The sequence below is a fragment of the Poromitra crassiceps genome (assembly GCF_964638095.1).
Source record: "Poromitra crassiceps genome assembly, chromosome: 12".
In the NCBI taxonomy this organism is placed as follows: Eukaryota; Metazoa; Chordata; class Actinopteri; order Beryciformes; family Melamphaidae; genus Poromitra; species Poromitra crassiceps.
Genome location: NC_139632.1, coordinates 32,324,939 through 32,350,431, shown reverse-complemented (window position 1 = coordinate 32,350,431; position 25,493 = coordinate 32,324,939). Strand labels below are relative to the sequence as shown.

The 25,493-nt window shown below is 44.2% G+C and overlaps 2 protein-coding genes across 2 annotated transcripts; both read left to right on the top strand.

Annotated features, from left to right (window-relative positions):
- Window positions 1–436: 436 nt before the first annotated feature.
- On the top strand, window positions 437–8,573 carry LOC310786170 (galectin-3-binding protein B-like; the record flags this gene model as incomplete). The annotated part of the gene is made up of 9 exons (XM_083647343.1): window positions 437–494; window positions 1,215–1,406; window positions 1,659–1,790; window positions 2,752–2,943; window positions 3,278–3,409; window positions 4,616–4,807; window positions 5,035–5,166; window positions 6,432–6,888; window positions 7,111–8,573. The coding sequence occupies 9 exons, from the start codon at window positions 437–439 to the stop codon at window positions 8,171–8,173; spliced, it is 2,550 nt and encodes an 849-aa protein (XP_083503469.1). The 3' UTR covers window positions 8,174–8,573.
- Window positions 8,574–9,823: 1,250 nt separating this feature from the next.
- dmap1 (DNA methyltransferase 1 associated protein 1) lies at window positions 9,824–23,998 on the top strand. The gene is made up of 11 exons (XM_083648438.1): window positions 9,824–9,938; window positions 10,166–10,282; window positions 11,236–11,327; window positions 14,127–14,322; window positions 14,506–14,664; window positions 15,178–15,345; window positions 15,686–15,871; window positions 16,691–16,762; window positions 17,867–17,939; window positions 21,839–22,197; window positions 22,760–23,998. The coding sequence occupies exons 2-11, from the start codon at window positions 10,187–10,189 to the stop codon at window positions 22,817–22,819; spliced, it is 1,461 nt and encodes a 486-aa protein (XP_083504564.1). The 5' UTR covers window positions 9,824–9,938; window positions 10,166–10,186; the 3' UTR covers window positions 22,820–23,998.
- Window positions 23,999–25,493: the final 1,495 nt, after the last annotated feature.

Genomic DNA, 25,493 nt, shown 5'->3' with positions numbered 1-25,493 from the left:
TGGCTACCTGAGACCTTCTGTCTGTCACGGAGTGCTCACGTCTGGCTACCTGAGACCTTCTGTCTGTCACGGAGTGCTCAGGTCTGGCTACCTGAGACCTTCTGTCTGTCACGGAGTGCTCACGTCTGGCTACCTGAGACCTTCTGTCTGTCACGGAGTGCTCACGTCTGGCTACCTGAGACCTTCTGTCTGTCACGGAGTGCTCACGTCTGGCTACAGACGTGAGACCTTTCTGATCCTAAAACAAGCTGTAAATCAAAGTGATATCAAATTAGGAGCTGCTCTCTTTGTCTATACAGTAGTGAAGAATCACGAGTCTCACGACTTGACTGAATTTTCCCAACGGCACGAGAAAATATGTTTGAATACAGAGATTAAGTGGTATTTCCTTTTCATTCCTTGTTTTACTTTTGTTTTCCAGTGTATTGCAACCGAAATGAAGGAGATGTTCTTATTACTCTTCATCCTTTTGCTGACTGTCAACTTCTCTGCTGGTGAGTTCTTTGATCTTGTGAAGTCCTTCAGTGGAATTGTGTCACTGTCCCTGAAGCAAACCCTCATTCAAATATAGTTCCATGGCCATTTCCAGGCACAAGGGACATAAGAGCAGACACAGTCTACATGTTGTTGGCTCCTCATTCATCCATTGCATCAGAAAGTGGCCAGGTGCAAACTGAGGGAAGAGTAGAGCTTTTTCCATGAAAGGAGTTGAGACTATTGTCCATCTGAAAATTGTTACATCTAACAATGTTTTGTTTTGCAAAAAACTATACGCTTTAAAGTCCATTTTAAATTTGTTTATTTTTTTTATCTTTTACTTTCACTCAAATAGATTTGTGCATCAGCAGCTTTACCAATACTAAGTAAAATTCCTGAAAGTAACAATACTTCTAGGTTATTTTTTCTACTGGCAGCTTTGCAAAAGGACGATGCAGTGGCAGAGAGGCACAATCCAGGGTTTGTTTTTTACTCTGCTTGTGAGTCGTGGTAATTAATGCACCTGTTGGTGTTTGTGAGCAAAAACATGAGACTCTGTAATGTTGTAGCCTTTATATGAAATGAAATGAAATGTTTGACCACTGCAACTCTAACTAAGTTGTACCCATGGATGAGGGCACTTTGCGTGCATGAAAATACAATAAAATCACTGGATATGGAGTCACTGAATTTGTTCATTTCCATCACGTTTGGTTGATGTTCTTGTGTCTCGTCAGGGAATGAGGAAGGTGACATCAGGCTGGTCAATGGTCAGGTTCCCTCTGAGGGCCGTGTGGAGATCTACCATGATGGAGTTTGGGGGACCGTGTGTGATGATGAATGGGACTATAGAGCAGCCGTAGTGGCGTGTCGGCAGCTGGGCTTCCCTGGTGCAGTACAAGCCCTGCCAGGAGCACCGTTTGGCCAAGGTAACGCAGCTCTGCTTGATGCTGACGCACTGGAAGTGAAGGCAGAATGAAACATGAGTACAAGCACATTATATCATGTCTCATTTTCCATACACGTGTTTTGAAAAACATTTACAAAAAGAGTTTTATGTGGTCAAACCAAGTGATTCAGAGAGACTATACAACACTTCAAATATATATTCCCTATAAATACTATTACTGGGAATTTGTGACTATTCATGTGTATTCTGTGATTGCTGTCTGGTCCTGTAGGAAGCGGCAAGATTTGGATGGATGACATCGACTGTAATTCGACAGAGAGTCGACTGTCTCAGTGCAGGTTCAGGGGGTGGGGGAAGACTAACTGCTCTCCCTCCGAAGATGCTGGTGTTAGATGTAAAAAAGGTAAGACTTACTATAACACACGTTTAGGGCAACGTGCCCATTCATACGATCAACTTCCAACACTCGTGCTTGGTGAAATTATTTGAATCCATACATAAACAGAAACAAAGATATAACACTCTAGACAAGGCTACCACATGGGAGGAAGGCCAGTGAGATAGATGGAGGGGTTTCGGGACTAATGGGGAATTGCCAGTATATTTGAATGAAAATGATTGGATATGGAGTAACTGAACTTGTTAACTCTTTCCCCGCCAGGGTTTCTGACCATTTTCACGAAACTTCCAAGACCCACAGAATATGTTCTTTTATGACTATGTAAACACGAATATCTCAAAAGTAAGAAGAGAGCCTCTACTTTCAGAGAAAAAAAAGGTTTCTGCCTTCATCCGTTCTTTAGTTAACGACACTTGAAGGTCACCGAAAACGCCCGCCTGTCCCCAGAAAGCAGAGAAAAATGCATGTTTGTGCAGCGGAGCAAAGGAGATGCCCGGGAAGCACGTGCTTCTGCTGCTCGATGTCTGGAGGTCTGGGGGAATATCTGACGGCTGTACACCATGTGAGGGCTCACAAACCCCATTACTAATCTCCCTGACAGCACAAGTGATTTGTGTACGTTTACCAGTATCTGGTGAAAAACAAATCCAAAAGCTTTCAGTGATTGTAACGAGTCCGTCTGACGCGCGTCGAGCTCGGGGGGGAAATCTTGTTCCAGCACTTTGAGGCACCAGGCTGGATGTGTTTTATGGAGCTTCCTCCTGAAGGGAAATTGTTGCTTGTCTCCGCTTGCTGGTCTTGTGGGACAATAACCATACCTTCTGTGCAACTTTACGAGTGAAGTAACACTTCATAAGGTGGCCAAGAGATCCTTTTATCACATGACGGTGAAAACACAGATTGACGGCGGGGAAAGGGTTAATAATTTCCTTCATGTTTGCTTGATTTCTTTGCGTCTGATCAGGCAGTAAGGAAGGTGACATCAGGCTGGCCGATGGTCAGGATCCTTCTGAGGGCCGTGTGGAGATCTTCCATGATGGAGTCTGGGGGACTGCGTGCGATGATGACTGGGACCTTAATGAAGCCAAAGTGGTGTGTCGCCAGCTGGGCTTTGCTGGTGCAGTAGAAGCCCTGGAAGGAGCTCCATTTGGCCAAGGTAATACAGCTCTGCTTGACTCTGACCCTCTGGAAATAAAAGCAGAATTAAAGATGAGTACCATGCCTGCTTTCACAAGCACTTTCTTCAACTCAGAGAAACTCAAAACAGCATCTTGCGACTAAGGCCCAGATCTACTAGCATGTCACACTTCCTGGTGCAATGACTATACTATTACTACACGTTGTGACTATTCATGTGTATTCTGTGATTTAATGACTATACTATTACTACACGTTGTGACTATTCATGTGTATTCTGTGATTGAATGACTATACTATTACTACACATTGTGACTATTCATGTGTATTCTGTGATTGCTGTCTGGTTTTAGGAAGCGGCAAAATTTGGATGGATGACATGAGCTGTGATGGCTCAGAGAAAAGCCTGTCTGAGTGTAGCTTCAGTGGGTGGGGCGAGACTAACTGCTCTCCTTCTGAGGATGCTGCTGTTCGATGTGAAACAGGTAAGACTTAAGAACCATAGTAGTTACTATTTATTATACAGCACATAAGGCATAGAGATCACAGGACAGACAAACTGTGTTTAAATGACCTATTCCACCAATGCCACATACCACCTAGCCTACTAGCCAGGTAAAAGCCTCCACTCTGCCAGCTGATGTCTCCTTTAGGGTAGCCTTCTAACCAGGTAAAGCAGGCAAAACTCAACAGCTTTGGGCCGGGCGGCCGGGCTCTATCTATCCATGGCTTGAGAGGAAGCTTGGTGATGCTTCACAGTATATAGCTGCTGTAGTCAGGTGAAAAGTGTAATTTCCGGCCGTTGAGGAAAAGAGTGGCTTTCCCTCAAATTCCCTGCAACGGTGGATGGTGTAGCGGATGGTATTGAAGATCATGGTGCGAGTGGCCATGTCCTCCTCCTTGCTGTCACTGTAGATGTGATGTGATGCAGGATTTTGTCCTGGATTCCACTCAAGGAGGTCAACCACTTTATCAAGGAGCGTGTGGGAGATTGAACGCCATTGGAGCCTTCAATCCCCTCTGACAGGCCAGTGATTCGCATGTTGCATCTTCTGTTCCTATCTTGCATGTCCGCTAGCTTCATCCACATCTCCTCCTCCGCCTGAACGTTACTGATACTCGCATATTGTGATACGTGTGTGCCTGGATAGCACGCAGTTCTTCCTTCATCCCCTCTACCAACTGCTGAAGCTGCTTGAAGAAGCATGTATCCATGCTTCAAAAACCTGAATCCATGCATGCAAAATGCCAGTAACTTTATAGCTGTTCAAACACATTGTCTGTCTTAGTATCCAACTCTTAGTATCCAGTTACTATCTACTATACTACTAGCACTACAGGACTGAACCGCTCCAGCCTATGCTGCCATCTTGTCCAGTAGATCAGGAAGTCTCCGATTTCAGATCTGTGACCTTTTAGTCTTCAGTCCAATCAATGTCTTGCACAACCACCCATGAAACAGAGGTTATTTATAACTCATAAAAACACGTTTTAAGACTGTCTTGTCTTTTGATGTGAATGAACAAAATAGCCTTTTCAATTAAAATAATCTAGTAGGTTGGACAATGTCAGATCTAACTATGTTTTTATTTAGCGAAGGGGTTGTCTGTATTTGAGTGAAAATGATATATGGACTGCTGCATTTGTTAATTTCCATTTCCATTTGTTGGTGTTTTTTTGTGTCTCATCAGGGAATAAGGAAGGTAATGTCAGGCTGGTTAATGGCGAGGATCCTTCTGAGGGTCGTGTGGAGATCTACCATGATGGAGTTTGGGGGACCGTGTGCGATGATGGCTGGGACCGTTATGAAGCCCAAGTGGTGTGTCGGCAGCTGGGCTTTGCTGGTGCAGTACAAGCCCTGGAAGGAGCTCCATTTGGCCAAGGTAATGTAGCTCTGCTTGACTCTGACCCTCTGGGAATAGTACAAGCACATTGTCAAATACCAATGATAACATGCCTGCTTTCACAAGTAACACATTAAGCTTTGTTGAGGAACTCAGAGGAACTAAAAACAGCATCTTGTGACTACGTTTGTACTGAGTGCTGTGAGTGCTATTAATATGAATTTGTGACTATTCCTTTGTATTCTGTGATTGATGACTGGTTTTAGGAAGCGGCAAAATTTGGATGGATAATTTAAGCTGCGATGGGACAGAGACAAGCCTGTCTCAGTGCAGCTTCAATGAGTGGGGGGACAATAACTGCTCTCCTTCTGAGGATGTTGGTGTCCGATGTGAAAAAGGTAAGGGTCACTGACTGACTGATTGACTGACTGACTTGTGTTGTGATGCTTTTAAATGTCCATTTTATTCTCTTCTTTTATTCTTTTATTTTCCTGTCAACCATTTTATGTGAAGCACTTTGAATTGCCTCTGTGTATGAAATGTGCTATACAAATAAACTTGACTTGACTTGACTTGACTGACTATGCTGACTTTTCCATCCTGTGGCAAAAACACACTCACAAATAAACGAAACACGATCTCAGACGGACAAGCCCGTCTTTATTGTCACACGGTTACACATTAACACATGCACGGAGGGCCACAACACACACATGCTGACGGTGGCCGGTGAAATTTGTCCTCTGCATTTAACCCATCCTGGCTTTGTCCTTTCCTCCGGGGGGCAGGCCAGGAGCAGTGGTCGCTTTCTCGTACAGCGCCCGGGGACCGACTTCGGATGTCGTCGTCACTGGTCGGATGACGATGACGATCTGATCTTCTGCATGTTTTTAATGGGGGGGGGGGGGGGGGGGGTTATATACGGAGGAACCCCCCTGGGGTATATATAATATATACATAATATACAATAAATATAGCAGGCTAGATAGAACAGTACAGTAAAACATGAATTGAGATGGTATGAAATGGAATAGAGCGGTAGCCAGGCGCAATGGTTCATTCACAATACTGGCAGTCTTTTTTTAAATCTATAGAGACACTGCGTAACGCGTCATCATTCAGAAACCACACCCCAAGACGTTCTCCTATGTCGCGTGCACGGTGCGTGTTGCACAAAAAGATCGTATATACGGAAGATGAACACTCCAACTTCCTTGACAGCTAGATCCACATTTTTCTTCTCGTCAATTCTCAATGGCTTCCTTGTTTTGCTCAGGAGTACAAAAAAACTTTAATTGGCAATTTTTTACATTTGCTGTCTGCGCAGCCCACCACACAACAGCTTTTAGCTATGTTTAATTCAAGGAAAATGACGCTGGTGTGTGGAAGTGAACGGAGCTTTTCCCCCGTGATGGGCGTGGCCTATTTCATGTAGTGTCTCTATAAGACCCATAGCAGTTACAATGTATTGTGTGCGGTGCATATGGCATACATTAGAGATCATGGGACAGGTGAAGTGTGTTTTACTCTCATGTGCCTTCATTACTTTCCTAAAGATACAAAAGAAGAAGATTGCAGATCTGTGACCTTTTAATCACAGGATAATTCTGCTTCCTGTACGTGGTCTCATGTCACTCACTATTCCCATATTGATTTGTCTCAGGACCAACTACAGATGTGTCAGGAGGACCAACTACATCTGTACCAGAGCCAACTACATCTGTACCAGAGTCAACTACATCTGTACCAGAGTCAACTACGTATGTCAGAGGGTCAACTACGTATGTCAGAGGGTCAACTACGTATGTCAGAGAGTCAACTATGTATGTTAGAGGGTCAACTACATCTGTGCCTGAGCCAAATACACCAGATGTCCGCCACAACTATGCTTTGGACTACAACACAAGCCTCTTGCAGCAACTGGGGGATCTGTTTGACAGTAAACACAGCTGTGACCTGGACATTGCTGTGGAGGTGGACAGCAACACTGTGGAGACAATATGTGCTCACCGGCTCATCCTCTCTCTGGACCCTTTCCTCAAAAGCTCTCTGGCCAACCTCAGTGAACTCAGCATTGAGGTCACTTCTGACTGCACTGAACATGTCGCCGGCTTTGTCAGGTAAAAACAACCTGGTGACTTTACCCATTTGACCCCAGCTTTGTCAGGAAACGCTAGAACACCCGATAATTCATTGTTTATTGTATTTTAATACTGTAGTGAAAAAAGGAGTGGTGTTGCTGGCTATTATAACATGTGTCTAATATTTAAAAAGTTACAGAAATAAATTTAAAATTCTTTGTAGACTTGATAGCTGAACCTTACTAATATTTTCAATTCCAGATACTTCTACACACGACAGATCAACATCACACGATCCTCGGCGCAGTGCATTCACAAGATGGCGTCTGACTGGGGTCTGAAACAACTTCGGGATGAGGCAGCAAAACTTTTCGTCTGGTTTCTCCCAGAAGACCCCACTTTCCAGAGTCAAAACTCTTTCTATGAGTATGCAGTCCAGACAGGTGATGAGGCACTGCAGGAAACCTGTCTTCGCTACTTGGCTTGGAACTGTGAGGCGCTGATCCGCTCCCCGATCTGGACCAGTCTTCCCCTGAGCCTGGTCAGAACTCTGCTGTCTCGCTCAGACCTGGTGGTGCCCAGTGAGACCTACGTCCTTAACGGGCTGGAGAGCTGGGAGGCAGCACAAGGGACAGCACAAGGGAACAAATCTATTTCAGAAACACTTTTGGAGCTCATCCGTTTCCCTATGATACCAGCTGAAGACTTATACAGGCTTGATGGTCCCCAGTACGAGGCGAGCAAGTTGCAGGGTTTTCAGTTCAACGCGTTGCCCTTTGGGATGCTGCTGGATGACCTGGCAGGAGAAGACGTGAATGCCTACACATGTAGGATCTACACGGGCAGTCCATGGAGCTTCACACACAGCTCACAGGACATCGCTGATTACACCAAAATTGGATTCTACACTCTTGTCGGCCCACGCCACAACAGCCTTCAGGCCAAGTTTGAAACCCCTGTGCACTACACTGCCTATCTTGCCTTGCACAGCATCCTCTGGAACACAACGGTATATGTAAGTGAGAGAGATTGCTCAAAAGGTGGGGTCACTTGCCCTTCACTGCCGGCTGTCAGCTTGGGGGTCCAGCACAGGAAGAGTGATTTAACCGGAGTGTTGGAGAAACGCATCGTCTACAACAACAGACTGGTTGTTATGTGTGACGATAGGTACGTGTTCCATGTTGAGGAATTCAAAGGTATTGAGGGTAACAAGAACAGCCTGATATCTGTTCCAACCAATAGCAGTGCAGGACAAGTGTATCCGTGTCAGTCAAACCGGTTCTCCTACCAAGTGGTGGTAAGTCCTCAGTACACAACAGATTAGTTTAGGTTGCCCCTGCACCTTGGCAAAGAGGGTATGGAAGAGGACGAATAATCTAAAACACAATAGCCTATCCATTGGGTTTGATGATAGTCATGATGTTTTCATCTTTATTTTCATAGTATTATGCTGAACTCAAGTTATCTCAGTTATCCAAGATGTTAATCTTACTGCTTGCCTCCTGCCTTGGCTATTTCTTGTCCCTGCTTGTTTTAAGACCACCGTATTTCCCTGTATGACCACCTGATTGCACAAGTGATATACAGTAGAGTGTCGGATATTTGTGTGTGGCTATGAGTTGTTGAGGGTGGCTAGTTGTCTTTGTGATGGTTGCCTACTTGCCTTCATGATGATTTTGGTTGTCTTTGTGGGAGGTTGTGGATGGGTGGGTAGAGGAAGAGACTTGTCTCACCCTGCTCGTTCTGTATACCCTTTGTTCTCTGAAATGAATAAAAATGGTATTGAAGAAAAAAATACCATGTTTGAATGCTTTTATAATCCCTCTTTTTTATATGAATGCTTAAAGATAACAATATTCTTAATAAAGCTCTGCAAAATATGATTATTTTTGTGGGGACCCTGGATGTCAGGACAATGACATCATGATGAGACACTTGGTCTGCAATCCCAGGTTAAAAGCCATATATTTTAAGCTATAAAGATTTATATTTGTCTTTTGTCATTCAGAAAATAACAAATTATTATTATTATTATTATTATTATTATTATTATTACTAAGAGGGCGGTGGGGAAGCGCGACCCACACCAACACAATCCGCCCTATTATAGTAAAAACGAACACAACCCATCAACTGAGCAGGCAAATGTCACCGGCTGATGATGTCATGTGCCACAAGCTCGAGTGACATCACTGATGCCAAGAAATTGGCTTGAGCCAGAGAAACTCCACACACACACACACACACACACACACACACACACACACACACACACACACACACACACGAGGAGGCGGAGATGGAACCACCAACCTCTTTCATCCAGAGGGATTAGTGGATGAGCCACTCTACCTCCTGAGCTACAGCCGCTAGGAACAAATGGGGGCAGTGATGGCATAGCCTAAAGGTGAGAGAAGCAGGCTTGTGACTGGAAGGCCGGCAGTTCAATCCCCTGGATCGGCACTGGCCAACAGATCAGACTGTCGTTGTAGGCCTACTGGTCAGCTTCCAGGTATGAATGTGTGTGTGTGTGTGTGTGTGTGTGTGTGTGTGTGTGTGTGTGTGTGTGTGTGTGTGTGTGTGTGTGTGTGTGTGTGTGTGTGTGTGTGTGTGTGTGTGTGTGTGTGTGAATGCGAACAGCGCGCTCCTGAAAAAGAGCATTACTCTCTCAGTGAGACTCCCACGTACTGCATAAATAAAGGTAAAAAAAAAGTGTAGGTAACACTGAGAGGCGTAATAGATTTCTTAATAGAGATATAGCCTATATATATTTAATAATGTAATTTCATTTTAAACTACTGGTATGTGCTCTTAAACATGCGTTTGATTTTTCTAGACGAATCATTAGACGAATATAAACTTGACTATGTTCTATTCCGGTACGGTAGGTGGCGGTATGCACCTAAAAGTTTGCAATCCGCCCAAAAAAAAACACACACACAACGAAGTAGAAGAACGCCGGCGACGGATGTGTAGAAAATGCTAGTTAGCTAGCTAGCTACTTAACGTTAATGATAGCATTAGCTTCGTTATTCATTGTTCAGATAGCTTTTTAAAGTAGAAAAATACCCAACAGGTAGATTAAGAAGGTAATACGGAAATCGGCTTTACTTGACCGTTTGCCGCTCTGCGCAACGGGAACCTATAACCACTAACCAGTCCTTCAGCCATCATTAACCTGCTGCTAGTTAGCGTTAGCTGACTACGCTATCACAATTTATTTGGCTAACGTTAGCGTTCATATTATTTGTACGATACAGGATTTAGCTATACTGTCGTATAATATGCATGTATGAACTATATTTACTTTTGACAGGTTGTGGGAGCGTTAATAATCATGACTACCGGGGCCGATGTGAGGGATATTCTGGAGTTGGCTGGAGCAGACAATGACGCTCCCATCAGCAAGAAAGATTTCATCAACTCGGATAAGGTGAGGATAAGCACAAGTACCAACGTTAAAGTTACTGATAGTTGGAGCTTAGCAGGGATGCAAACTAGCCACATTGACAGTCACCTTTTAGTTAGTTGATCCAAAAATAGGACACTTCACTGAATGATTTCTGGGTGTTTGCCATGTCACCTTTGACACTATCCATGAGCTTGCATCCCTGGCTAAGTGACTCCCTGACTAGAGCTGCAATGATTAGTCAATTGATAGCAATTTAATTTTTTATAATCAATTAATCGTTTAGACACATTTTTAAGACACAAGGAAAATAAGACATTTGAGGACGTCATCTTGAGCTTTGGGGAAAAGTGATTTGACATGTTTCACCATTTTGTGACATTTTATAGACCAAACAACTAATTGATTAGTCGAGAAAATAATCGACAGATTAATCGATAATGAAAATAATCGTTTGCAGCACTACTCCTGGCAAAGTGATGTAATGTTTGAAGCAGGGGTGTAGTGGTAAATACGGAGGTGGTGGGTAGTTTACCCACCTTCTTTTCCCTCATTGATTCAGTTGAGCTGATGATAGGAATAAACTCTGCCTCATTTCAAAGAGGTGGGTAAGCTGTGTTTACCCTCCACTACACCACTGCTGTTAAGTGATCATGACTCATTGAGTGATCAACAAGAATGTCAGCTAAATGCTAAACTAGCACTTCAAAGTTTGTGATTGTTTTTGTATTGCTTTGTCTTCCTCTATTGATGTGACCACTGCACTGCATACTTGCACTAAGTCAAATTCCCCATTTGTAATCTGATTACTTACTGTGGCTATTAAAGTGAATCTTGAATATATTGTTAACAAATGGGTAACTGTAACAGCTGACAAGGTTTCTTTCTTGGACATTTTCACTTGACATGGACTACACACTGCTTGTGGGACTCAAATACGTATTTGAAATGAATGCCTTTCTCATCCCCTGTCCCAGAAAAAAACCAAGAAGACGAGTGAAACGTTGACCTTCAAGAGGCCAGAGGGGATGCACCGGGAGGTCTATGCTCTGCTCTATTCAGATAAGAAGTATGAGCTCCTTTTGTGACTATTTAGATAAACTGAATCACCCAAAGCCTGTAAGTTACATGAAGAAGGCATCAGGGCAAAAGTGAGAAGTGGAAAAGGTTTTGTCTTCTTGCAGAGTTAATGATGTGGAAAATGCTGGGAAAAAAACATTTGTCATTATAGACTGTTTTAACTTGACAACTGTCACAACCCACCTGAATATCCGGTTTACTTCCTGTATAGATAGCTGAGCGCAGGCTGATATTCGGCTCATATTAAATGTTAACGTTAGGCCGTGTCTCCGACAGACACAGTAACAACGTAGCCTATTTCGGTCTTTATGTCAGGTAGTAGTTAGTAGTTGTTGTTGTTGTTGTTGATAGTTGCCATAACAACCACCCCTGTCGGAAAGACGTGCACACGCTGGGTAGTAGCGTTGTTGTCTGGTCCGGAGCTAGCCTGAGAGGCTAATAAAAGCTACATGGTACAGAGTAAGCTGACTATCAGTATTTTATTGCACGCATAGGCCTATCTTTACATTAAACGTATAGCAAAAATAGAAGTAGGCTATGTCAGTGTTTCCCCCTGAACAGCTGAGAAAGTGGACACTGTAAATAGTTAGCACTGTGAAGCTGATACAATTAAGGTGGCGGTAATGCAACATTTAAGTGTGCCAACCGCCATAAAAGACAGAAGAAGAAGCTGTGGGGTTGCAGCTGCTGAAAACCGTCTATAAACTGTAGACATGTAACACTCATTCTAAACTAATTTAGAATGTTTAGACTTGTAATATGTTAAGCTATGTGTCAGTGATGATCCCTGGAGCTGACATTTTCTGCACAATGTTAACCTATTTTATGGGTCTTTTTATTTTGACATGTTTCGGTATGTGTTTGATAAATAATTATGAATCAGGAGGTAAACTAGTGCTTACCTGGTCAGTCTACTGAGGGGCCCTTTACACAAGGACAGTTTCTGGAAGAAACAACACAATAGCGTTTCCTTCACAACTTTTCCTTCACACCTTCTCCCTGTTTACATGAGCGCTGTTGAATTTTTAAAACGCCGTAATGTACATGCCAGGTCGCTAGGTGGCAGTGTGATGGTCAACGGCGCGTTGCTCGTCGCTCCACAACTTGGAGAGTTACTTGTAAACTTGTCTCAGCCTATAGACAAGTTTCCTGGGCACTTCCGGTTTGCTTCCGGACTAACATTAGGTTACAGTCCTCTCCTCTCTCACAGTCAGTCAGACTAACGTTAGGTTACAGTCCTCTCCTCTCTCACAGTCAGTCAGACTAACGTTAGGTTACAGTCCTCTCCTCTCTCACAGTCAGTCAGACTAACGTTAGGTTACAGTCCTCTCCTCTCTCACAGTCAGTCAGACTAACGTTAGGTTACAGTCCTCTCCTCTCTCACAGTCAGTCAGACTAACGTTAGGTTACAGTCCTCTCCTCTCTCACAGTCAGTCAGACTAACGTTAGGTTACAGTCCTCTCCTCTCTCACAGTCAGTCAGACTAACGTTAGGTTACAGTCGTCTCCTCTCTCACAGTCAGCCAGGCTAATGTTAGGTGTCTCTCCATTCAAAAACAACACAGTTTGCCTTGATCACTGCAAAACATGACATGCCGTGTGTAGCCTCCACACAATGTGGCTACACATGGTAAATCATGGTAAATACGCAGCACAATACCCGCCGTGGTAAACAGAAGAAGACTGGGATATTAACTTTAAGGCGACTCACTTCTAGACTTGAATGAAATTGTATTCACTTACTATCTGCTCCGTGGATTACCATTTTACAATTTCGGAGCCGAAATTGTAACATGGCAACGTCTACGGCTATGACGTAATCGCATGTGTCGCGTGTGCAGGCACGTCAGAGTTCCTGAAATGAGCCGTGTCAAAGCAATTACATGGAACGCTCAGCGGGGAGCGTCACCAAGAATTCCTGTCTGGAGGGTGGTTTCAAAATGTGTCGTTTTCTAAGTGCGAATTCGCCGTCGCCGTCTAAAAGGGAGGCACTAACGATTAAATAATTCCCCGTCACCATAGGAAACCGTCCTCATGTAAAGTGCCCCTTAATGAAAACCCAACAGCACTTGCACCCAACAGCACCGCCATCCTCGTTCACGCCCCGGTCACATCCCGCATTGACTATTGCAACTCCATCCTCTTTGGTCTTCCTCACAAATGTCTCCGCAAACTCCAACTGGTTCAAAACTCAGCCGCCCGTATCATTACCAGAACCCCTTCCACTCAGCATATCACTCCCGTTCTTCAATAGCTCTACTGGCTCCCTGTTAAATACCGGATCGACTACAAAATTCTGCTTCTCACCTTCAAGGCCCTTCACAATCTTGCACCTCCATATCTCTCTGAACTCCTTCACACCTACACTCCCTTCCGCTCTCTCCGTTCCTCCTCTGCTTTCCAACTCTCCATACCCTCTGCCCGGCTGACCACCATGGGGTCCAGAGCCTTCAGCCGCTCTGCCCCCCCATCTCTGGAACTCCCTCCCACAAAACATCCGACACCTTGACTCTCTCTCCATCTTCAAAACACACCTTTTTAAACTGGCCTATTCTCTGTACTAATTATTTTACTTACGGTAATTGTTGTTTTTAAATTATTTTTTGTATTTGTATTTTATGCCTTGATTCTTGCTGCTTGTTTTAACCATGTCTGTACGGTGTCCTTGAGAGCCTTGAAAGGTGCCCATAAATAAAAAGCATTATTATTATTATTATAAAACAGCGTATGGCCTGGAATATTTTGCACACTCAGTTTAACAAGACCATCCATTTCCTGTTCCTCCACAGAGATGCTCCTCCTCTGCTGCCAAGTGACACTACCCAGGGCTACAGAACAGTCAAGGCCAAGCTGGGCTGCAAGAGGGTGCGTCCGTGGAAGTGGATGCCCTTCACCAACCCGGCTCGCAGGGATGGGGCTATATTCCACCACTGGAGGCGTCTGGCAGAGGAGGGCAAGGACTACCCCTTTGCCCGCTTCAACAAGGTCAAACCCAGAATATCATGTACTTCTTCTGTGTCAAAGCTACCTACGCTACTGTGAGCATTTCATTCTGTGCGGACACAACAGAAATGCTACACGACAGTGTCATATTATTACCTGTATGACCCAGCAGTGTATGACACTGTCTCCTTCTGGTTGTCTCTGTCCCCCTGTCTGTCCGTGTAGGCAGTGCAGGTACCAGTGTACTCGGAGCAGGAGTATCAGATGTATCTCCATGACGACGGCTGGACGAAAGCTGAGACGGACCACCTGTTTGACCTGTGCAAGCGTTTTGACCTGCGCTTCGTCGTCGTCCACGACCGTTATGACCACCAGCAATATAGAGTAACCACTCACTCACTCACTCACTCACTCACGTTCTCTTTCACTGAGGATGTATCATGACAGGGTTACTACGGTCATGGAATTAGTAAAATCCTTGAAAGTTTTGGAAAAGTCATGGAATTGTGTGTGTAATTAAATCAATAGTTAGTCATCTTCCGTGGATAACCTACCAAGTAATGTAACATAACGGCAATTTTATTTTGTGTAGCTGTTGACGTCAATTAAATTTAAAGGGGTGTCCTATTTGTCAATACTTACTTAATCCTCTTTGTGCTGGATAGCACATTAAGGTTGCTGCACTTGGCCCCAGGTCCAACCTATTTTGTCCAGTGTAGTAATAATCTAGTCTAGTATTTGATTCAGTCACCACCATACATGGTCATTCTATTATGGATCCTTGAGAAGTCATGGAAAAGTTTTTAAATTGTATCCATAAAATGTGTGGGAACCCTGTAATGATGATGCAATTAAACAGCCATATTCATATGAACGTTCTTCCATTGATGCTTTCAGAAGCGTTCTGTGGAGGACCTGAAAGAACGTTACTATAGCATTTGCGGTAAGCTGACCAAGGTTCGCGCACCGTCGGGGACGGAGCCTAAGATCTACATATTTGATGCCGGACACGAAAGGCGCAGGAAAGAGCAGCTGGGGAAACTCTTCAATCGCACACCTGAACAGGTTAGTAACCTTATAACATGAAAGTATTTTTCTGTAGGGTTCCTATGCAGTAAAACAGCCTAGTTGACAATCATAGTACACAGCCACATTCAGCATCATGTTGAACATGTTATGAACTTAGGGAATAAGGATGTAATTTTAAAAGAATATATTTATGCCACATTTTTATCAAATGCAGTCTCTGCACTAGCTGGAGCTGCTAAAATATATTACATAATGGACTAGGAGTCGAATAACAATAACCTTTGACAACAATGACGAGTTAATGCCTTTTGAACATCATCAGTGTAACATGTTCTCCTCAGATATACAGACTGCACTTCTCTTGTTTCCCCTGCAGGTGGCAGAAGAGGAGTATCTTATCCAGGAGCTGAGGAAGATTGAGACAAGGAAGAGAGACCGTGAGAAGAAGGCCCAGGATCTGCAGAAGCTCATCAAGGCGGCCGACACCACGACAGAGCTGAGACGAGCCGAAAAGAGGGTTTCCAAGAAGAAGCTCCCGCAAAAAAGAGAAACAGAAAAACCGGTATGACACACACACACACACACACACACACACACACACACACACACACACACCAGCAGGTATGATGTAAAGTACAGGTTGTCTAACATTCTGATCTGTTCCCACACATCCTGGAAACCCTGCAAAACAGTTGACAAATATTCCAATTATGGAAAACACATGGAAAATTAGAGAAATAGTCAAATCTCCCGGAAAATAATTTCAACATTCTCGTATTTTCCTTTAGCTGAGAATTAACTACTAGGCTATCTATCAGAGCTCCCCAAAACGGATTACATTGTCATCTGAAAGGGTATTTTATGGACAAGAGAATTTTGATGTTGTGTCAGGTCACATGCTGGCACATGTGACATGCAGCTTGGATGACTTTACAATTAATTACAAATAGAGTTATTATGGAATGCTGGTTGGAAAGGTAACTCTGGTAGTTTTCATTTTCATTAGCTTTACACAAGAACACATCGCAGCTTCAAAGTATCAATTCCATTGCTACACGTACATCTGCAGGTGTGTTTGCATTATTCTATGATCAATTTGTCATCATTAATTTCTAAGCATGTAAGAGATGATTTCACAGATAAGTTATAGCCATAGACTGCACGTCAATTTAATCAGACTTCCACAGAGGAACATATTTGTTTCTGGCGCAATCCCTGTCTGTCATACCAGTGAGATCATCACTGAGAATGTCCTGGAAAATGATCTAGAAAACAGTGGGAACCTTGTTTTGTTTTTGTTTTTTTTGTTTGTTATTTATCCAAAACTCAGAGCGCTATCGTATCCATTTGTCCATTTCTCTCATCACTCCTCCATCCGCAGGCAGTTCCAGAGACAGCAGGCATCAAATTCCCTGACTTCAAATCAGCAGGAGTCACGCTGCGCAGCCAGAGGGTAAGCATCTCTACAAGAACATGCTTTCACTACAAGACCTCATCTTCTGCCTCACGTTCTGGTGAGGAACCTAGCACACGCATTTAAAAAGAAAGAACAAAATACAAGTCAAGATTCTAACCATAGCTCTTGATTAGGGCTGGGTATTGAGAAAGCCGTACCTCTCTAGTCTGTACTGTGCTGACTTTTATTATTGGAATTAATCATTATTTAAGGCATCAAAAAGCTTCAAAATATTTTATCACCAAGAATGATGTTTTTGTCTCGTGTATGGGAGTAAAAGGACAAAGGACAAGGTGTTCTGTTTAGAAAAGCAGATGGCACAAGTTAACATAAAATACACAGAAGTACACAGAAAAGAATCTACTCTATCACATTATTGCAATAACTTTCTTTGTTCAATTGAAAAGGCACAAAGTATTTTTTCATAAGCCCTATCACAGCTGGTAGTAATATCAAAAGATTTCCAGCCATACCCTGTCCTAGTCTTGATGTATGATGGGAGCAGGCAGAATATTTGACTTGAGCTAGCCATCTCTCATTAGCGCTATGATGATGAATGCTGTTAGCGAGCAGCTAATATCTGTGAGACGTAGCCGGGGAGACTTATTCATCTCCAAGACTGATGAGGAGCCACTGCTCTCTATGGAAAATGCATTAGCAGTGCTAAAGGAGTGGAGTGCTGCTCCAGCTAAAGGAGTGCAGCGCTCCTCCAGCTAATCACTCAGACAGAGTCCAGTGGATCAACACATTTTCATCTGGCCCATTCAAGTGTATTTCATATGAATTAAAAGCCTGGAGGTGGACACGTTCATCTTAATACCCCTGGCACCTTAACTCATCCTCGTGTGTGTGTGTGGGTCTTGTGCGTGTGTGTCTTGTGTGTGTGTGTGTGTGTGTGTGTGTGTGTCTTGTGTGTTGGTATGTGTGTGTGTGGGTGGGTGTGTTTGTGTGTGTGTGTATCTTGTGCATGCGTGTCTTGTGCGTGTGTGTGTGTGTGTGTGTCTTGGGTGCGTGTGTGTGTGTATCTTGTGCATGTGTGTGTGTCTTGGGTGCATGTGTGTGTGTGTGTGTGTGTGTGTCTTGTGCTTGTGTGCGTTTCAGATGAAGCTGCCAAGCTCGGTAGGCCAGAAGAAGATCAAGGCCATTGAGCAGATCCTGACAGAGCAGGGAGTGGGTGAGTGTGTGTGTGTGTGTGTGTGTGTGCGCGTGCGTGCGTGCGTGTGTGCGCGCGTGTGTGTGTGAGTGTGAAACGAGCCCAGCAAGCTGCCACTGTTTCTGAACCTGCATTTTTAAACTCTTCTCCCAACAGTAGGAGTAAACTTATGATGACCTAAAACTTGGGAAATCCGCCCTTTCCTTTCTCTGTGACTAACCTCAGTGCTCGAGTCGCTAGCTTTACAGAAAAGCTATTTCCAGAGTACGTGACTTCCTTATCGTGGCGTAACTGAAACAGGATAGAGAGGCGGGACATAACATTTGGAGGAGTTTGATTCGACCGTTGAAAAGTGGCACGAGGGACTGACTGCTGCCAGACAAGTCCAGTGCCCTGCCCTGCCCTGCCCTGCCACCGGGCAGAGGGAGGCAGCAGTCCGGTAAAGAATTTGTTTTACCGAACAACTGGTTCATCTATCATCAGCATTAGTTACCTGGTGGTTCATAATATTCCACAATGTTAAATTCAACAAGTAATAAAGGTCTTCATTAGATATTTCCAAACATATTATTAGTTATGTTACAGTGGCTTCATGAGCCAGGGGAAGCTGTGAATGCAATCTGGATCGGAACGTGGATCACGACGTCAGTCCGATATCTGATCAGTATTGGCACCCGCTACCGAGATCCCATCTCTACTACAGATGCAGCAATCTTCACTTGGCGTCTGGACCAGGACCTGTCAAGATCCTTGGCAGATTAAACAAAGATAAAACAGACAAGTTTAACTTAATATACTTAAACGCAATCCTGACGTGTTCTGCCCCCAAATCGAGTGGCATTCCACGTGTTGTAGTGCTACGGATCCGCAGAGTGAGAGTACCAGGCAGCCAGCTGCTTCCGTGTGGAGCGGAGCGGACAATCCGATGCACGAGTGCTGCCTGCCCGCCTGGAATCTCCGAGGGACGACCCCTTGCGTTAACGTTATCCTGGAATGCGAGTTTATGTTACATACAATTGGCCAAGTTATTACCGTAAATTCCGGACTATAAGACGCACCGGTCTATAAGCCGCGGGACCAAAATTGACTATTTTTTTCTTCTATAAGCCGCACCGGTCTATAAGCCGCGGGTGTTTTGATGTTTAATTACCATATGAAAGGGTTCGTGCACAGAGAGGAATGTCGGGAAAGAGATGGCTGTTTGGGGAAGCTCCCATTTATTAACATTTCAACAAAACAAAACAAAAGTCAGGTCACTAATCCCCAGACAAAATCACACAACAATAGGCTATATGTGCAGCAAACCTGTAACCAGAGAAGTCAAGTCACTAATCCTCGTCTTCCTCTTCTTCCTGCGTACTGAAACCACCAAAGTCCTCATCTTCAGTGTCGGAAACGAACAGGTTCAGGGTGGCTTCGTCAACCACTCTCCTCTCTCCTTCATTGTCACTCAAAACCAACGAACTCCTCTTCGTCACTGTCGGCATCGAACAGCCTCTGAAGCCTCTGACGGCCCTCAGCGCCAGCTGTGGCGGCGTCATCCTCTTCATCCCGCAGCAGTCCAGCGTTTTGGAACCCGTTGGTGATTGTGGATGTTTTCACACTCCTATAATATTCCGTGCTGAGACAGTTCCTCCTGCTGCACCGTCCAACGCCTCACCATTGACTCATCGATGCCCAGGTTACGCGCGGCTGCTCTGTTTCCCTCTTTTAATGCGAGATTGACTGCTTTCAACTTGAAAGCTGCGTCGTGTGAATTTCTGCGTACCTTCCCCATGGTAAGTGAGAGTGTTGCTTCTACTGCTCGTCTTGTTGTGAATATTCCTTGATCTTCCTTTGTGTGAATTCGCCGAAGTTTGTGATTTTCTCCTGGTAGTCGGGGGAGGGAGTTGATGGCCGAGTGGCCGTTTGCTTACCGTAATTACCATATGTAAGTGGTCACGCACAGAGGGGATTGTCGGGAAAGAGATGGCTGTTTGAGGAAGCTCCCATTTACCGTATTACCGTAACATTTCAACAAAACAACATAACACAACACCACCGTTGTTTATTTTTACAGTGCACACAGTGTCCGCGGTGTGGTGAAAAGAGGGCAAGAGAGGAAATTAAAACAGAAGTGGATTTATAGTTAGAAAGAGTGCTAAAAAAGAGAGATTTTATTTGTATTTTTTTTTTTTTTCTGAAAAAATCCATAGATAAGACGCACCGTTATATAAGCCGCAGGGGCCAAAAAACGGGAAAAAAGCCGCGGCTTATAGTCCGGAATTTACGGTAGTTAGTTTATGGGCTAAAAATTCTGCCAGGTTACAGACACTAGGTGCCATTTTCTCCTTCATTTGGAGGAGAAAATTCTCCTGAAATGAAAATTGATTGACAGGTGCCATGTCGTGATATGATTGGTTGAAATGGGGTAGAAATTTGATAGTACTAGGTGACGTCAGCAAACTGTAGATTACTGTTATGAATGAAATCTTGAAAAATGAACTTTTGATGTGAAAAACAAAAGAAATTCGATTTTTGTGAATTTCTTTGCATACATTAAATAGGTGCACTGAATACCCAGGTATTTGAACTAAAATAAAAATAAAATCACTTTTGAGTTCAGCTCGTCTTTAACATTCAAGATTCACTTTAATAGCCATAGTAAGTGATCAGATTACAAACGATGGAATTTGACTTAATGCAAGTATGCAGCGCAGCGATCACATCAGTAGCGGAAGACAAAGCAATACAGAAAAACATAACATAACAATTCAACCTCTTAACTCATTGAGTGCCAATGACGACAATCGTCGTCAATTCGATTAGTGACGTAGAGTGCCAATGACGACGATTGTCGTCAATTGAGTTTTTTGACGGTGGGACGTGGATCAAAGCCTATTACATCTCCTATAAAAATATGGGAGCTATTGAAGGTGTATAACCTATTTTACAGACCCATTAGGTGGCGACAGTGCTCTCCAGATTAGAGAAAGGTCAGGAAAACAGCAGGAAAAAGCCCTGTGATGAAAGAGAAACCGCTCATGCTGCAGCCAGAGCCATATAGATGGCTCTGGCTGGAGCTGACGTTGGCTGCGAACAGCAGTCAATCCGCGCCCACAACTGAGCCCCTCTGCCTCTGTCTGTCTGTCTGCATAGTTTCTCCACATGATTAGCCGCCAGAAAGGCAGCACCCGACGCCGAAGGGCCAAACCATTCTCAGCAGTCCGGTTTGGCTTTTCCGTGTCGTGCTGGGAGCCGGCGCACAAAAACGGAGCGCTCCGAAAATAGACTGGGTGCGTGAGGCTGTGTGTTAGTGTGGGGAGGAGTTTGCAGCTGAGGGGGGGAGAGGGGGGTGGGGCACGCAGGGCACCACACAACTACACCACGTCACTACATCAGAAAATATTAGCTTCAGACTCAGTGAATGTGCTTGAAATGCTTCATTTCACAAAAGGCGGAATATCTCAGCTTCTAATTTGAAACGTATCTTTTTGCTCAAAACAACCTATCTTCTCCGGCTCATAACTAAAGAACGGAAAATGGTATCAATAAACTTTTTTTTTGCAGATGATAGAAGAGAGTCTCATCGTTCTTTGTGCGTGTTCGGTGTTTACATAGTAATATCACACAATATTCTGTGGGCCTCGAGAAATCACTGAAAACGCTCTGAAACTCTGGCACTGGGAGCGTCCGTTCTCCAAAAGTGGCTGGCACTCAATGAGTTAATAAACTATATAGATATCATTACTATCTCTACAGCAATGTCCCTTACGCTGTAACAAAGTTCAGTTCTTTGGTATGGCAGCACCAACTGTAATATGCCACTGTATATGACCGGGGATATGATCTCAAATTAAAGAGTTAAAAGGGCATTTTTCATTTCGACTTTAAATCTCATTTTTTGCCATGTTTTCCTGTGTGTGTGTGTGTGGATGCAGATCTCAACCCCATGCCTACAGAGGATATCGTCCACATGTTCAACGAGCTGCGCAGCGACCTGGTGCTGGTGTACGAGCTGAAGCAGGCCCACAGCAACTGTGAGTACGAGCAGCAGATGCTGCGTCACCGCTACGAGGCTCTGCTGAAGGCAGGTGGAGGAGGAGGAGGAGGATTTGGGGGGAGCGCAGGGGCGGGGCTAGCCATCGCACCCCAGGTCGGAGAGCCCAATGTCGGCAACAGCATCGCGGCGTCAACTCCCGCAGGCGAAGGGCCGGTCTGGCCCAGTGCCAACGACATCAAGGTGGAGGCCAAGGAGCAGATCATCGACGTCGTAGGAGCACCGCTTACGCCAAACTCGGTAAGTCTGCAGTCATATGACCACCTATCAGGTGACCAGAGATCTAAACAAAAAACTTCCACCTCTGGCAATTTATTAAAAGGTTTAAAGGAGATGACCACCATGCACTTTTAAATTCAATGTGGTTTTTTAAGGTCAAGGATCCAAATGTATTTATAAAGCACATTTAAAAACAGCACACTTGACCAAAGCGCTGTACAATCAAAATAGCAAAAAGACTATAACACACAATACAAACACAAGGACCAGTCACACAGAGGAGGATAAAATAAAATGCAAGTCTCCTACGGAGTTAAAAGACAAGGAGAAAAAGTGAGATTTAAAGACGGGCAGTGTAGAGCGCTGCGCTGGTCCCCTATCTTCTGATGCCTCTTAGTAATGCAGACTGTAGGGGGCAGTGTAGAGCGCTGGTCCCCTATCTTCTGATGCCTCTTAGTAATGCAGACTGTAGGGGGCAGTGTAGTGCGCTGGTCCCCTATCTTCTGATGCCTCTTAGTAATGCAGACTGAAGAGGAAACCCATGGCACACTCTGACTTCATTCTTTTGTGTTTTGCGTTGCAGCGCAAAAGGAGAGAGTCTGCGTCCAGCTCGTCATCAGTGAAGAAGATGAAGAAGCCTTGATGAGGGACATGGTGGAGCATAAGAGACAGTGCCATTGACAGTCACTCTGTTCACAGTGCAGACACCCATACGCTTTCTGATTGGACATGAGAGACACAGGGAGACCAGGCTGCTTTCTGATTGGACATGAGAGACACAGGAGAGCAGGCTGCTCTCTGATTGGACATGAGAGACACAGGAGAGCAGGCTATCTAGAACAGGGTTCGTACAAATCTTGAAAGTTTGGAAAATGCTTGTCATGTTTTTTTCAAGGTTAGGAATATGCTCCCTGAAAAGTGCTGATTTGATTTTCAATATACGTAATATGGTGTTTCATCTACACAATCTACACAAAAATCTTTTCATACCTGAAATGAGACGATCCCGTCGTCATATTTATTGTCTGCTGGCGTCTCACACAAGACACGGAGCAGACAGCGGAGTGGACCGGAGTGGGATTGACTGACACAAGCTCATTTTGACATCTACGACTATCTGCTCTCAGCGCTCTGAAAGTGCTTGAATTTCACTGTTAAAACGCTGTACGAACCCTGGTAGAAGCACCATAGTCTGTCGCCATAGGCCCAGAATCTCTCACTCTCACACACACACATGGATACATCCAGAATCTCTCACTCTCTCTCACACACACATGGATAGATCCAGCTCCTCTCCAACTAACCAGGCCCCCTCCCCTCCCCTCCCCACCCCAGTCACGTTGTGACAAAGGCAACAATTGAGTGACATTTCATTCCATTACTCCTCTGGTCTCCCTGCCTCCACCAGCGCTCGGCCTCAGATGAGCCAAGATCAACTGTAAATTGCCAGGCAGAGCTAATCGAGCCACGGGGAAGAAGCTGGGAATGACTGGGTAATTGAAATGACTTGAAATGAAAGAAGAGACTGAGAGAGAGTGGGGAGACCTGGAGCTACCACCACGTTCACTTCACCCATCTCAGCTTTTCTGCTAGCTTCATCATGCCATCCTCTTTACTGGAAATGTGTTTTTGTGTTAGCCCTTAGTACCAGCTCCATGTCCCATCACTTTGAATGTGTCGCTCCATGGAGAGTGGCCCTCTCTCTCTCTCTCTCTCTCTCTCTCTCTCTCTCTCTCTCTATGAGCTGTGAAGTTCTCTGCTAAATGTTGCTACTTTTTTTCCACCTGCTGCCCTTGCTTTGTATAGACGTGTGAGGCTGATGTGTGCCATGTGTCCTCAGGACTGTGTGCCATGTGTCCTCAGGCCACCGTGAAGATGCTTGTCCCCATTGATTCAATAAACCTTATTGTTTGTTTTTCTAGCCATGTGTTGTGCCTGCTTTCTGCCACTAAAGCTATACGGCGCTGTTGTCTACATTTTAAAGCCTCCTCCTCTGTCCTCGAATGAGATCTAATCTCGGAAACAATTAGTGTTGAATACGCGTTTACTGTGGAAATTGTGACATTCTTACCTTACCTGTCATCTAAGTCAAGTGACAACTAATGACTTCATTAATATGATAATTAAGCAGTGATCATTCTAAGGTTCTCACAGCCATGGAAACGTCATTAGGTTTTCTCCCCCATAATATTGCTAATTGCATGTCAATTATGTCGTTTAGCCTACTTAGACATTCATTTCTATGCAAATTTCATACAGAGCGGGTTGGTTTGCCCAGACCGAGATGAGTACTGTGAGCAGTATATGCAGTATGATGTGATTTTTGTCCTTTCATTTTTCAAGTATTGCAGGTATATTTGGGACACAAACTATTTCAAATGGGAGATTACCTATAGGTATATTATCTATACCATTTTCCTGCCCCCACGCCCTCCTGACTACATTTCTTGGTATATTAAGCTCAGCCATACATCAGATCGGCATTTAGGCCTCGCCCCCTTTTAGGGGGAAAACACAAGCCTCTCCCCGTTGACTTCAATGTAAAATAGCACTACCCCAAACAAATATAGAAAAATAACAATCTCGTTTATTAATGACCCCAAAACACCATGACATGACAATATATTACAACTCGTCTGGCCATAGAATGGGCAAGATACATAGTAACTATGTACTGTGTGCATACATAGTAACTATGCACACAGTACATAGTTATTATGTACTGTGTGCATACATAGTAACTTTCAGATATGTACTGTGTGCATACATGATACATGGTAACTATGCACACAGTACATAGTAACTATACACACAGTACATAGTTACTATGTACTGTGCATACATAGTAACTATGCACACTCGCCACCATCAAAACATCCTCATTTAAGGCTCTAATAAGCACCGCTAAGCTTAGCAGAGTAAAGCTATCCACACTCTGTAGGCTGTTTGATAGAGAGAGAGAGAGCGAGCGAGGTAGAGAAGAGGAGTAAACATGGCTCAAATGGATTCTCGTGTCTATATTTCATGTTGAAAATTGGCTCGTAAATCCAGCGGTGTGATCTATGGAACCCGTCGCCGCTTGAAAAAACCTCCGTAAATGTGTAATTTCTCCCTTGACAGAACACAGCCGAAAGGCGATCTTTCTTTCGCCGCCTCCTCTCTCTCTCTCTCTCTCTCTCTCTCTCTCTCTCTCTACCATCCTGCTGTTGGATTAATGCTCGCTCTTTTCCTCTCTCTCCTTTTATGCTGCTTTGATATCTTCTTTTCATCACTGCTCATCCATTTATCAAAACCAGGGCTTCTCTCTCTCTGTCTCT

What these genes read in the sequence shown, in the direction of transcription:
- dmap1 (XM_083648438.1), top strand. Translation starts at nt 10,187, where the DNA reads ATGACTACCGGGGCCGATGTGAGGGATATTCTGGAGTTGGCTGGAGCA. An exon ending in ATTTCATCAACTCGGATAAG is followed by an intron (nt 10,283 to 11,235) that starts GTGAGGATAAGC and finishes CCCCTGTCCCAG; the next exon opens with AAAAAAACCAAGAAGACGAG. An exon ending in CTGCTCTATTCAGATAAGAA is followed by an intron (nt 11,328 to 14,126) that starts GTATGAGCTCCT and finishes GTTCCTCCACAG; the next exon opens with AGATGCTCCTCCTCTGCTGC.